This window comes from Penicillium longicatenatum (assembly GCF_028827895.1).
Source record: "Penicillium longicatenatum strain IBT 33135 chromosome Unknown contig_4_segment0_segment0, whole genome shotgun sequence".
Lineage (NCBI taxonomy): Eukaryota > Fungi > Ascomycota > Eurotiomycetes > Eurotiales > Aspergillaceae > Penicillium > Penicillium longicatenatum.
The window spans coordinates 398,739-412,935 of record NW_026643122.1 but is presented as its reverse complement, the minus strand read 5'-3'; the positions used below and the strand labels follow the sequence as shown (position 1 = coordinate 412,935).

The following is a 14,197-nucleotide window of genomic DNA, read 5'->3' as shown; positions in this document are numbered from 1 at the left end:
GAATATATTCGATTTTCTATTCAATGTCTATATAATTTTCAGCCCCAGCTTATCAAATCTCACGTTTAAACCGTATATACTTTAGTTCCCTCCTTTCCGTCGATATCCCCTCCTCTGGGGCGACATATGAACATGCCCTTTTAACCTTCCCCTGAACTCTGCGAATTCTACCAAGATGCCTAGACCGCACCAGCCTCATCGGCTTGATATCCTTCGTATCTACCCCAGGCAACATGTCTCTTTCCGTCAGCCCCGTTTTCGTAGAACTGATAAATAGACGCTGTTGAGATCCCGGTGCCGTCGCCGTGAAGAGGGAATACCTCATCCAACGCCCACTCAGCCTCTCATTAGGCCCGACCGGGCCCATCGACTTGGCAGGGTCGACTAGAGCCACGGCCGGGACCCATGACGGGATCATTAATTGGCGATTCGGGCGGCCTTTCGGCGCATCGTACATATTGACCTCGACCATGATAGCGAGAACATAGCTGACTGAGCCATCTGCGCTCTTCATTGGCTCGTATCCTATCAGCTGTGGCCAGGGCCAGTGGATTCCCTCAGCAGCATTGGGTCCTTGTAGTATTGCTACGTCGTCTGTGTAAATCTTCAACGGGCCACACCCTGTATCATCAATAAAGTCGAATTCAATTTCTGGCTCGGTTTTTGATGCGTTTTTATCTTTCATTAAATCCTGTCCTAGCCTGAGGACTAGTGGGATCTTCATATCGGTGATCAGTAGAGTCTGCACTTGTTCGAGGAGCGGGAAGCACGTACCACGTATTGTCCGTCGTTATCTGCAGAACAGATGGCTTTGTATGAATTCACAGATGATGGTCCTGGGTCGCCTCGCTAAATATCAGTTAAAGCCTTGCACTATTCATATTTGTTTTTAGTTGACCTACCCCTTCCACCCAAAATCCTTTGTAGCCTTGATGCATCCGATTTGCCCACTTGAATTCATCCCAGTCAAATGAATTCGAGCGGTGGACGACCCTTCCATAGGACCAGAATGTAATCTTTTCATCTAACTCCAGATCACCGGACTCGTAAGCTTTGATGATGGACTCGACATTGGACAATTCTTCAAAAACATCGCCATTTGCTGTTAGCTCCTCTCTGAGAGCCTTGAGACTTTCTAATCGCTGGATGACGTCCCAGCTTAGTCCTTGCCCTTGATATGGAGCAATAATGAGACTAGATGAACAGTTAGCAATGTTCGTTATTGCAAACTTGACCTTTGGATCTCACCCGCGACTGGCCTTGGCATCTTCTAAGACCTTCAGTCTAATTTTGAATATGTAAGGCATAATGTTGTCTTCGATTCTTTCCTTGCATCTTTGGATTTGAGCGCCTAGATCTAGGGGGTCAAGATCAGGCTCGTCGATACTCCATCCTTGAGGCAGCTGTGTCCAGTCATTTAGAGGTTGTTTGCCTGGATGTGTCCACCGCTGTCTTTGGGGCCTGGGATGTAGCTTCTGAGGGCCATTTGATATCGATGTTCCAGCCTTGTGCTTATTCATCTTTCAGAGCTCTGAGGACCGAGCACACTTTCTTTGCCGAAACAGTGTACAGCCGAAGAATAAAGGTCAGATGCAACGAGTGGATAGCGAGCTGCTTAGAACTAAGAATCTTGGGCCGTGGGGGAAATGGACACGTTTTTCAATAAATGGCCGAAAAAATTGTTTGCTTGAGAAATCTCACAAAGACAGTAGTCTTGAAGCCGTGAATCAAGTTGCTACATTTTGAGTTCCCAGTGTCCCTTCCTTGTTTCGGAGAGATGGGTTTCGCCAAAATATTTTCTTTGTCGTTTTCAACAAAGAGATGGCAGTGACCGGAGTAAGAGCGACATCTAACTTCATTGGATCGTCCGTCTCGGAAGCACCCAAGACGCGGAGATAAATAAATGATTTTTCAATTTTGGGCGGCAGATCACATTCTCAGATTGAAGAATCAGATCGGCGCTCATGGAGATGTTGTCCCAACACCTTTGGGTCCGAGGGGGTACCGTCCATTGAGCCCAAGTGACTGAGAGGAAACGCACCCGCGCCAGCTTATCGTCATTCGCCAACACAACTCCCCACTTTGCGGGGACAAGGGGTGAACGAGCGAAAAGCTCACCAACATTTTCTCCTTTCTCCAGCGATCTTTCCTATCCAGTCTCTAAGGCAAGCGGAGAGAACTCCGGATAGACAAGGCGGAAATGAATCCGGCATGACGAGTGTGGGGTAGTGGAGCAGCGAGGCGGTCATGATTCGGCAAACAAAGTAAAGATACGCCGAGAACCGTCTGTTAAATAGTAGATTTCCCATATGGATCATCTTCCTGCTCACCCAAATCAACACCCACAATGGCGGGCACAAATCAGATGATACCCTTCGAAGCTCTCCCACTAGATCCTACCGGCCCTCGCGGAAATGCCTGGGGACGGTTCGGACCTAACGATGAGTTGGGAACTTTGAACCTCCTCACGCCGGAGGTGATTGTAGAGGCAGCCAAGGAGATCAAGACGGGAGTACGCATCTCGCTGGACTGGCCACTCAGCATGCCTTCTTATCCAAGCTTCAATCGGAATCCGTTTAAGCAGGAGATCGTGCTGAGGAACCCGAACTGTGTTTTTGATGACATCTTGACGTTTAACAGTCAAGGCTCTTCTCAGTGGGATGGCTTCAGACACTATGGTGAGCCGTATCGAGCAAAACCCTCCGCAAGGACTGAGCTGATCATTCGTCGCAGCTAATCAGAAGGCACGGAAGTTTTATAATGGACACACAACGGACGAAATTCAGAATTCGGATGTGATCGGTCTTCATAGTAAGAAAACCCTCCCGCAGACTGTGACTATACTGATGATTCTGTCTTGCAGCTGTTGCTGAGCACGGCGGTATGACTGGCCGTGGCGTCTTGTTAGATTATGCCGACTGGGCGGCAACAAACTCCGTCTCAGTCTCGGCGCTCGAGTCTGAAGCTATCACGTTAGACAGCCTCAAGAAGGTTGTGAAAGACCACAAACTCGAGTTCAGACAGGGTGACATTCTGTTCATCCGCAGTGGATTCACTGTAGCCTACAACAGCTTGAGCGAACAGCAACGGATAGAGATGCCGAATCGCCCAAACCCGGACTTCAGCGGTGTCGAAGCCACTGAAGGGATGGTGCGATGGCTATGGGAGCACCAGTTTGCCGCTGTTGGAGGAGATGCACCGAGCTTTGAGCGGGCTCCGATTCGTGGTAGCCATGCGGACCCTGACTACAATATTCACGAGTGGGTTTTGGCGGGATGGGGGACGCCCATTGGGGAGATGTTCGATTTGGAGAAGCTCTCGGCGCATTGCAAGGCTACAGGAAGATATAGCTTCTTCTTGTCTAGTATGCCGCTCAAGGTATGTCTAGGCATCCTTTCATTGAAAATTGGACATTCGACTAACTCAATACCAGGTGGTTGGTGGAGTGGCTAGTCCACCGAATGCTTTCGCTATTTTTTAAGGAGTGAATTTTTCTTTGATTAATGGAATGTCCAGATTTCAGTGTACATACGGATTATGAGCGAAACTCTGGAATACACACACAATGGCCCGCCCCGTTAATAGCAGTATCCATCTAAGAGTCACCGAGCAAACAAACATTGTTCGATTAGCTTCGAAGCCCACACTTCTGTACTACTGAGAGCGTCTAAGCTCATCCTTGTTGATTATGGTTCGCATCGGAGCGAGGTACTAGGATGTTGCTAGAAACTTTGGTATGTAACCTTACAGGGAACAAATGGCTCACGTCAACCACGGAGCTCTCCACATATTTCATTTTGACTCGTGGTCGGAGGCTCAGGATCTTGTACGACTGGGCCTAGCATATCCCCCGAAGACCTAGGCGAAACTCAATGTTCACATCGAAGGACCTTGGGCGTTACAGTCAATTGATGTTTGCCTTCCAAGCAGGAATGAAGGATCTTCCACGGCTGGCTTGGAATCACTCGCTTAATATTCCTGGTTTTGACTTTGGATGCATAAAAAGTTAAAAAAAAAGCAACGAATCAACCAGGTGCTTTCTTCTGCACATCAGTAGTGACGAACTGCAAAAGTCACTGCTGACGAGTTTCCCGTGTTTTAAGTAAGTTGACTTCTACGTACCAGTAGGATATCATGATGGCATCATGCCACTCACGGAACACCGTCAGACTGGTTCGGACTTTCCACATGATTCAAGAAGCATGAAACCTATCGCGAATCTATAATGATGTCCAGTGTTTGACTGATATCCCTCATATCCAGCAGGAGTAGCCCTGAGAAAATAGAGACATAAGCACTGGAACCATTTGCAATTATAAGGATTTCCCTATAGACATTGAAGAGTTCCTCCGCTGGATTGTACCTTCTCACGACGTGTGCAACCATATCGCTCATGCCTTGCTTTGGAAGATATGACTAGTCAGATTTGCTCATCATCATGATAGAATGATTGACGTGATGCCTTTCCCCACTGCCCATCATGGGAATATACCAAACTGCGGATCTGAAGGAATGGTTTCGAATGGCGTGGAGCAAAAGCCGGGCATATACACCATGACCTTGTATTTACATGGGGAATACTTGTCAAACCAAATAATGTACCAACTGGTGATACATTTCGAAAAATATGAAATCAAATGAGAAAGGACTGGGTAATTGGGAATCTTGGAACATTGGAAAACAAGGTTATCCATGGCGCCAAAGAGTCGAGGCATTAACTTGAGTTGATGCAAATTGACTGAGTTACTTCGCCACTTTGGATTCTCACTCTCTATTGCTTTTGATAGCCAATGAAGGCCTTCAAATTACATATTCAATGATGTTGACACAAGGATAATCGAGAGTCAGGCCAATCATTCAGCCATTTCAATATGTAGGACGAGGCAAATCCCTTCTCCGAGGAACAACAGACAAAAAAGCAGGATAAAAAGCTCCTCTTCCAACCAATCTTCATTCGGATCCAATGGACACAGCATCACTGGCTCCAAAACTGGAGATCTCGGGGTGTATTCAAATCACAGCTCGAATTGTCTAGCCCATGGGTTTCGTCATCTCGAGGTTTTAGAAGGACGGGAGAAAGATATAAAAGGAGTCAAGTCCTTCGACCTTTGAAGTTATCCAAGACAGAAACATCAATAATCACATCGCCATATCCAATACCCTGGTAAATCTTCTTACAACTCACCTTGCCCTATCTCACCTGGACAGGCCCCGCGAGTTAACAGGCAGAGTAGTCAAGACCATCCCATCTGTCATAAAAGGACAACATGCATTTCAACATCTTTGTTGCTCTCATTGGCCTAGTGGGTGCTGCAGTGGCAGCCCCTCAGCCCGAGGCCGAGCCCGGTATGTATAGAGAAGGCCCAAACTACTCATATGCCCGCACTGTACCGCACCTGCTAAATACATTATATTACTACAGAGATGATGCGACGAAGCGAAGAGGCTCAGGGTAATGCACAAAATGGCCAGAATGGCCAGAATGGTCAGTGGTGGGGACCTGGTGGTGGTTATGGATGGGGATGGGGACACCCTGGCTGGGGATACGGTGGTGGTTGGGGACACGGTGGTGGTTGGGGACATGGTGGTGGCTGGCACTAGTTGGCACCATTAGCTCTGGATAATCTTAGTTATCGAGGTTGATCAACCGTAGTCGGTCTTTACTGAATGAAAGCTACGTTGAGCAGATTCTTGTACACCGTGGCGTAGATCAGTAGAGCTTGAACTTTTGGGGGAAAAAGCTAGGATTTCATTGAGCCATCTCACCAGGAGCTAGATATGAATTGTTTTAGGAACGAGATACTCAAACTTCCCAAATTGTGCGTTTGGCACATCGCAAAACTATATACATTCCAAATTTCCAATCTATCATCCATTGACGCCTAGATTGACGCCTAGACGCCCCACCGGAGGAATATTGTTCCCACGCCCCCGCGCGAATGCAACGCATTGCACTCACTCTCTCCCCATGGATCTCGAGAATTGATTTGGTTCCAATGGACTAAACCATGTATCAGATTCCTCTCATTGACACCGAGCGCGGTTGTCGCCAATTTTGGGTACGACACCTCCTTGCAGTGGGAAGCGCGGAACTGACCAATCCAGGATGCGGATAACGCATGGTTATCCTCGTGTGCATTGCCGTACCTCGTCGTTGCTCCGGCGAGTATTGCTCTGCTCATTGCATTCGGTCATTTCACTGGTCCATTATTTCGACGATATAGTCCGCAATGGACACGTCCATTCATTTCAGAGTGGGATGATCAACCAGACATCCCTTCTGAAGGGCCGAAGCGATCTCTTCAATGGACCGTTACTCTTTTGGCCCTTTCAGCCATCGGTTTATCAGGGGAAATTGTGCAATGCTTCCCCCCGACTGTCAATGTTCCTTCACTGGTGCTTGTCGCATCATGGGTACGTTTCCTTGTTAATATGGACCTTGGACTTGGTTATTCACCACTATCTAGGCAACAATATGCTTTCTAATCGCCATCAAACGACCAAGATCGTGTTCTATCTGGCTGCTTGCATTTTTTTTGTTCACCTTTGTGGTCGAAATAATACTAGCAGCGCACACTGATGCTCGCCTGAGAGCGAAAGGGATTGCCTGTTATGTTTCTGCCATGGCGGCCTTGGCGGCTTGCTCTACAATCCTGCTGATGCCATTTCGGGAAGAATCGCTCCCAAGTTCTGATATCAGTGCTGTGGGGGAAGCACCATCCAGCATGCTTCGCAGCCCGGAAGACAGCCTGCGACTCTGGCAGTTCCTTACCGTCTCGTGGATGGCGCCCCTTATATCCCTTGGCCGAAAAAGGCAACTCAATGAGCCCGATGTCTGGTTTCTTGGGTTCGAATTCCAGCACAAGCGCCTTCATGAAAAATTCCGTCGTATGAGAGGATCCGTTCTATCTCGAGTTCTAAAGGCAAACAGTCTTGATGTTCTCATTATCTCCGCAATTGCTACCGTACAACTAGCTTGCCGTATGTTGGACCCGTCGGCAATTCATTAGCACAGTTAACTTATGTTTGTTGCAGAATTCTCCACTCCAGTTTTGCTTCAACTGCTTTTACAAGCGATGCAAGATAGAACCAAGCCTAAGCGCGTACCATTGACCTACGCATTTATCTGGCTGATAACTCGACTGATTGCGGCGCAATCTCAAGTTCTGAGCCTCTGGTATGGTCGACGCTGTTATGAAAGATCCCGAGGCGAGATGGTCATGATGGTTTATGAGAAAGCATTGTCACGAAAGAATATTCTTGGGGAAAGAATCGAGAAAGTTGATATCATTCCTGAGGAGGAATCAACCCCAGAACGTGAAGCTCCCGATCAAGGGGCTGAAACAGCACCATCAAAGCCTAGTATATGGAGCTGTTTTAAGCCAAGGAAGCGCAAAGACAAAGAAGTCAAGGCCAAAGAGGCTGCTTCTATCGGAAAAATCTTTAATCTTCTACGAGGAGATGTCTATGAAGTGGCCCAAAGGTTCTGGGAGGTTGATACCTTGATTGATGGACCCGTCGGTTTGTTCATTGCCATCAGCCTCGTGTGGTCACTCTTTGGACCATCATGCTTCCTCGGTGTCCTGGCTGTTCTGCTTGGCCAAGTCGTCAACGCAGTTATCACTCGGTATCTGTTTAAATGGGAAAAGACTAGACGAGCCGCAACAGATGCTCGACTGCAGATTACGTCGCAGTTTGTGGAAGCGCTTCGCCATCTGCGATGGTATGGATGGCAAAATCACTGGCTTCGCCAAGTCATGGAGGCGCGACAGCATGAATTGAATTTACGCATCATCACTAGTCTGTGGAACATTGTCATCCGTTTTGTCAATGCGTTTTCCAGTGGTGTTTTCCCAGTTATCGCTCTATATGCCTACACCAGACTTGCAGGTCATGAATTGCGCATCGACATAATTTTCCCCGCACTTCAGCTATTCAGTATGTTGGAGGTGCGCTTGCGCGATTTTCCTCGGCTTATCACGACCATGATAAATGCCTATATCGCCCTTGGACGAATTGAAGATTTTATGGCCGAACCGAACAAAGAGAATATTCCACTTGATAGCCAAGTGACTGACACAAAGTTGGAAATGCAATCCTCCTTCTTCGCATGGCCTGGGAAGCTGTCCCCAGTGCTAAATGATATAAGCGTGACTATTCCCAAAGGTCTCACAGTTGTTGTTGGAAAAGTAGGAGCAGGAAAGACGGCTTTCCTCCAAGCTTTATTAGGGGAACTCGATCCGCTGAGCGGAAAGTCCCACATTCCAAACGAGATGATGGGTTACTGTGCGCAGACGCCTTGGCTTCAGAGCATGAGTATTCGCGACAATATCCTCTTCTCCGCTCCCTATGAGGAAGTACGCTATAAACAGACCTTGGAGGCTTGTGCTCTTCTTCCGGATCTCTCACAATTCAAACACGGAGACCTGACCTTTGTGGGTGAGAATGGAATCGGTCTTTCTGGTGGACAGAAAGCACGTGTGGCGCTTGCTCGTGCCGTATACAGCTCATCTCGAGTGCTATTGCTGGATGATCCGTTATCTGCACTTGATCATAACACCGCTGATTTCGTGGTCCGGAAGTGCTTGTCTGGTCCCCTGATGCATCGCCGCACTATTGTTCTTGTAACGCATCGAGTCGCACTTGTTCGAGAAATCGCAGATCAGATAATTGAGATAGATGATGGACGAGCCACATTTTATGACAAAACTTCTGTTGCTAATTCGATCGATAAAACTGCCATCGCAAATTCCATTCCATTCCAGGAATCTGAAACCGAGAATGAAGAGGAAACCAATGCTGAGGATCACGCAAATGCTGTGCCGGACAAGTTCATCGAAGAGGAGCACCGTGCAGAATGGGGCGTTAAAGCTCGAGTCTACTGGACCTATATCAAGGCCGGGAAATACCGCTGGTGGATTACCCTCGTCTTAGTCTTGACTATCTATCGACTTATCAACGTTGGCCAATCATGGTTTCTCAAGGGATGGGGTGAAGCTTACAATCGGACTGCATCTTCTCTCAATGAGAATCTCCCAAGCGATACCTTGATGGCATCGACATCGAATGTTGACGCATTCTTTCTCCCTCGAGATCCAATTAATCGCCTGCCATCTCCTCGTGACGATGTACGCCCCTGGCTATGGGCATTCTTTGCTATTGTCACGCTTCAAGCAGTAGCCCTTCTAGTCGGACAACTTTTGATGCTGGTCATTGTCTACTACGCTGGAAAATCACTGTTCCGGCAGGTGATGGTTCGAGTTAGCAACGCAACCTTCCGATTCTTTGATGTGACTCCCGTTGGTCGGCTCATGAATCGTCTGACCTCGGACATTGGTGTGGTAGATGGCAATATCAGTGAACAATTCCAAGTCATTGCGTTTCAGGCCATCACCTGGGTCTCTTCAGTACTAGTAATTGCTAGCGCGACCCCGACGTTCCTTGTCTTCTCACTCGTTCTCACCATCGCCTTTGTGTTGATCTTCTTGCATTTCCTCCCAACATCCCAAAGTCTCAGAAGGCTTGAAATGGTATCTCTGACTCCCCTTCTGTCCAATTTTGGAGAATTATTGCACGGCTTGACAACAGTTCGTGCTTTTCGTGCAGAGGAGCGGTTCCAAAACCGTGTCATATCGGTTGTTGACAAATTTCAAGGCATGGATCACTTCTATTGGTCGCTTCAAGCCTGGCTCATGAGCCGATTTGAAGCACTATCAGCTTGCTCGACTTTCCTTCTTACTGCCTTGGCGTTGTACACGAATACAACACCCGGAATGACGGCATTTGTGCTGATAGCCGCGACTAATTTTGTTGACTCAACGCATCAGCTATGTAAGCAGTACGGTCAGCTTCAGATGGACTTCGTCTCCGTGGAGCGAGTTGACGAGTTGCTCCATATCGAAGAAGAGTCACATGGAACTCTCGAACCCCCAGCTTCTTGGCCCAAATATGGCAGTGATATAACGTTTGAGAACGTCACTATCCGGTATGCGCCACACCTGGATCCCTCTCTGACCGACATTTCTCTTCGAATCCCCGGAGGATCTACCACCGCGATCGTTGGCCGTACAGGCAGTGGCAAGTCTACGCTGGCAGTATCTCTTCTCAGCGTCATCAAACCGGAAACCGGCTGTGTCAAGATAGATGGCATCGACATTGCGGATGTGAGCACCCAAGCTCTCCGAACCCGAGTTACATTCGTGGCACAGGACCCAGTTCTGTTCCCTGGGAGTATTCGTCTCAATCTCGACCCAACCGAAGAGTTTGCCAATGAGCAGTGCGCAGAGGTTTTACAGCGCCTCTGCGGTCGACATGGCTGGAATCTTGACACGCACATTGAAGCAGGTGGTCGAAATCTGAGTCAGGGTCAACGCCAGCTGATTGCTCTTACTCGAGCTGTACTTCGACGAAGCCCTGTTGTCATTCTTGACGAGGCCACGGCCTCTATTGATCACGAAACTTCGCTTGAAATGCAGCAGATTGTTCGCGAAGAGCTACAGTCATCTACAGTCATCACTATTGCACATCGGGTGGAAGCTGTGAAAGATGCAGACTTTTATGTGGTCCTGGATCAGGGCCGAGTGGCTCGGCAGGGTCATATTGGAGAAAGAGGATTTCTCTAGATGGATTGGACTTTGGACTGCGGAATAGAGAAGCTTGCTGTGGCTGGTGATTTCAATAGGCACAATGCCGCAGATAGAGAATAAAAAGTCCTGCTTATAGATAGGCATTTATTGAGTATTCAACTTGATGTTTGCTCGTGTGATTTGTACAAGTGAGGAGACTGGGCGGACTTTCAACTCCTCTGGGTCTGTTACACCCGTGATGAATCAAGAGTCGTTATTAATGCGCTCATAATACATTGTCCGGAGCGCATGAGACCCACGAACTATGTGTGAGATTTGAAGAGCAGCTAACAATTTCATATTTATCCTACACATGTATAGCAAGACTGCCAAGACATATCGGAGGCTGGAAAACTAGACCCTGCAAAGGGAGACATTCATATACAGATTTCTTGGAAAGAAAAGGGGTATCTAGATCTTCACAGCTTGGCCTTGGACTGGGCCTTCTTGAGGACAGGCTCCATCTTCGTAGCCTTCATAATGTTGCCCTTGATCTTGAGCTTGCCACCCATGAACAGACGCTGGGCGTTGGCCTTGCCGGAAACGAGGGAAGCGAAATCGGCATCGGAAAGGGAAAGAGTGACTGCAGTGCGAACAAAACGATCAGTATGAATGCTGGCTTATCATGCGATCAGGGCGCAACTCACCGTCAGCTTTGGCGCCCGCGGGAGCGGGGCCGTGGCCAACCTCGCCCTTGTTCTTCAGGTCGAGGTACCAGCTCTCTTCCTTGCCCTCCTTGTTCTTGACGTTGAAGGCGACGATGGCCTTGGCTCCGTTGATGGCCTCCTTGCGACCAGCCTCATCGGCCTGGAGGGTCTGGTTGATGGCGTCGAACGCGGCGGAGGAAGGGTGAGAATCTATGGCGCGTGGTTAGCATGTATCTGAAACAGTGGCAGGTCAAACGTACCTTTCTTGAGAGACATGATGAATATAGTGTGGATGAATCAAGAAGCAGGGGCGGAGTCGAGGTTAAAGTAGATCGTGACGAGGGCGCATGTGAAGCCGCCCGTGCTCCGAGTACGGCCGAGGCCGAGGCCCATTAAAGAAGATCCATCATTGTACACCACAACATTAGTTGGGCACCTTACTAGCCCACAACTGGAGTGGCGCGGTAATTGTATTTCAGATTTGCAATATCAACGAGTACACAAACGCGGCATCTTTCTGGAATTACGCTTACCGCGCAAGCTCACGAATGGGTTCCTAAGGTGTCGTATTGAATATAGGGTGTTCAATTATCAACCTCCGTTCCAAAAGTTGAATTGTCGATCTCTGCCACTTTGCATCTCCCCACAAGCTCACATGTATTACAGGCTTTCCCCCCATTCTGCCCCAGCTGGGGCTCCACCCTTTCAAAGGGTGGTACAAATCCGGCATTCATTTCGTGTCTCCACACACGTCACTTCCAAGTCAACACCGATGTAATAGCCGCTTCATGTGATCGGCTTTTTCCCACCGCTTTCCCGCCTCGCTGTCGTTTAGCAGCGCAAAGTACTCGTTGCAACTGTTGCTGATTGATCCCTGCCGGAGTCAACATAATGGGCACGTCAACGGGACCTTTCTCGGAGTCTTCTTCTTCTTCTTTCCAAGGCTCCGGCCCCTTGCGTCGGGTTAATGGGGCCAATGCGTCGTCCCAGGTTCCATTACGCAGGGTAGTGTTCTGGAAATTGAATTCCCGCAGAGTATAGCGGTGGTCATAAATGAAGGAGGCTATCTGTGATGCATCTGTGATTGCGTTGACCATTTCCATTTTTTCAAGATGGCGGAATCGCAATGGACTCAGAGAAAGCCTTTGATGACTAGGACGGCGTTGAGACAGAGCGGCTTTAGACTTGTTCTGGAGACATGGCTCCGTAGCCAGGGATAATGGTGAAAGGCCCCTTTCGCCTTTCCAATGAAATGTTATTCTTCTAAGCTCGGGAAAACTCTGCAGATAGGCGTGGAGCAGTTTGAAATGATCGGTTGGCAATCCTGGGTGGTGGGGGAAGCTTTCCATATGGATGATCAGACTCCGGATCTGAGACCAACGCTTGCGAGAGGCAGGTGATGCACCGAACCCTAGATCCGGTCGCAGATAAAGTGCGGCCCCCGGATGAATTGACAGCAGAGAGAGACTCTCCAGGGACTGCAACGGTGCTCGCTCGACGGCAATCCGCAATGATATCAATGCATAATCCACCACGCTGCGACGGTACCGATGGCTTGGAGGTTGACCTTCACAGTTGATTCGAAGATGACGCAGGCATTTCATCAGAGAGAGAGCCTGTACAAACGAAGGGACATCGGTGGAGGCATGGAACAATGGCGGGTATTGCTGGATCAGCAGCTTGGTCATCTCGCGACTCCCATACTTGATGATCTTAGAAGAGATCCAGTGACCTTGTGGCATATATGCAAATGTCTGTTCCATGCCTGCGACCATGTCTAGCACCGGAGGAAGAAACGTTTCTGCCGTATGTGAGATCCTAAAGGTGACGGCTTTAATGTGGTTTCCGATGCGTTCCAGAGCAGCCACTCGAGAGGGTCGGCTCAATGCACGACTTCGGAATGTTATCGTGATGTCTGCGAAAACAAGTGGTGCTAAATGGATGGCCAGACTTTGGCATACCAAACGACATAAGACGATATCGCGTTTTGTCAAGTGGCAGACCATCAAATCTCCAATGGCTTTGTTCCTCCATGCTCGGGCAAGAATGGGTTCTGATGCCATTCTTACTGACCAGAAATTGTAAGGCGGATGGATTGCGGTATCATTTGACAGTAGTAGCCCCGGGGCCATTAGTTAGCTTATATTCGCCGTTAATTTCACCACGACCTTGGGCGATTTTAATATGTCTATTGCTTAGATATATCCAACATTTGCCCAACATGTCGCATGTCTAAGTATAGATTGAAGCTCAACCTGCACCACGGAATCTCTAGTGTACATTACCCAGCCTCCGATTCGGGAATTATGCTTCCAGCCACATGAATGAGTCACTTCAAGACTGAACCTGAAGAGACTAGCGGTCATAATGGCAACTGCAGAATGTATAGTCCGGTTCAGCATTGTTTGGCCTGTGTGAAATGCAGGGCTTACATATGAAGCCCTGTTTGCAAGGTTTGACTCACAACGCGTTCCGCGTCCTATCATCACGTGGTGATAAGACATCGAATTCCCGATCAGACGTGATTGGTATCCCATGAAGATGAACACAATGTAGAAAATGATTTATTATCATGTAAAGGAATGAAATATAGGCGGTGAACTTTATTTTAAATGCAACAAACAAGTGGCTCTGCACATAAGGGTGGTTGCCTAAAATTTGCCTGACAAGAGTCGGCGAGCATTTTGCTGGCCTTGGCAACTTTCAAATTTGAACATCACATTTTCATCACCAGCGAGCCCATCCGTTAGTCTAACATCCTCGTGTGAGGTGTCTGATATGGCAGCCTAAGATAGTCAGGGCAGTTAATCCCTGAGCCTCACTCTCGCTGGGCACTCTCCGTGCTCCACTGCGGACCCGAAACGCCCAATCCCCCGGGTTAGGCCAAGCGTCATCAATTTCGTGCAGTTCTTCCGCTTGAAAGAT

At 48.4% G+C, this 14,197-nt stretch overlaps 6 protein-coding genes across 6 annotated transcripts; 3 read left to right on the top strand and 3 right to left on the bottom strand.

Annotated features, from left to right (window-relative positions):
• Positions 1-179: 179 nt before the first annotated feature.
• On the bottom strand, positions 180-1,520 carry N7484_006951 (uncharacterized protein; the record flags this gene model as incomplete). The annotated part of the gene is made up of 5 exons (XM_057117338.1): positions 180-280; positions 337-718; positions 775-849; positions 903-1,194; positions 1,249-1,520. 5 exons carry the CDS (start codon positions 1,518-1,520, stop codon positions 180-182), a joined length of 1,122 nt encoding a protein of 373 aa, XP_056970373.1.
• Positions 1,521-2,347: 827 nt separating this feature from the next.
• Positions 2,348-3,481, top strand: N7484_006950 (uncharacterized protein; the record flags this gene model as incomplete). The annotated part of the gene is made up of 4 exons (XM_057117337.1): positions 2,348-2,678; positions 2,734-2,811; positions 2,864-3,378; positions 3,434-3,481. 4 exons carry the CDS (start codon positions 2,348-2,350, stop codon positions 3,479-3,481), a joined length of 972 nt encoding a protein of 323 aa, XP_056970372.1.
• A 1,786-nt stretch (positions 3,482-5,267) lies between these two features.
• Positions 5,268-5,601, top strand: N7484_006949 (uncharacterized protein; the record flags this gene model as incomplete). The annotated part of the gene is made up of 2 exons (XM_057117336.1): positions 5,268-5,346; positions 5,423-5,601. 2 exons carry the CDS (start codon positions 5,268-5,270, stop codon positions 5,599-5,601), a joined length of 258 nt encoding a protein of 85 aa, XP_056970371.1.
• Positions 5,602-6,008: 407 nt separating this feature from the next.
• Positions 6,009-10,622, top strand: N7484_006948 (uncharacterized protein; the record flags this gene model as incomplete). The annotated part of the gene is made up of 4 exons (XM_057117335.1): positions 6,009-6,059; positions 6,106-6,414; positions 6,468-6,981; positions 7,036-10,622. 4 exons carry the CDS (start codon positions 6,009-6,011, stop codon positions 10,620-10,622), a joined length of 4,461 nt encoding a protein of 1,486 aa, XP_056970370.1.
• A 422-nt stretch (positions 10,623-11,044) lies between these two features.
• On the bottom strand, positions 11,045-11,548 carry N7484_006947 (SCP2 sterol-binding domain-containing protein; the record flags this gene model as incomplete). The annotated part of the gene is made up of 3 exons (XM_057117334.1): positions 11,045-11,208; positions 11,273-11,482; positions 11,533-11,548. The coding sequence occupies 3 exons, from the start codon at positions 11,546-11,548 to the stop codon at positions 11,045-11,047; spliced, it is 390 nt and encodes a 129-aa protein (XP_056970369.1).
• A 476-nt stretch (positions 11,549-12,024) lies between these two features.
• N7484_006946 (uncharacterized protein) lies at positions 12,025-13,335 on the bottom strand (the record flags this gene model as incomplete). Its single annotated transcript, XM_057117333.1, has 1 exon — positions 12,025-13,335. One exon carries the CDS (start codon positions 13,333-13,335, stop codon positions 12,025-12,027), a length of 1,311 nt encoding a protein of 436 aa, XP_056970368.1.
• Between the last annotated feature and the right edge of the window lie 862 nt (positions 13,336-14,197).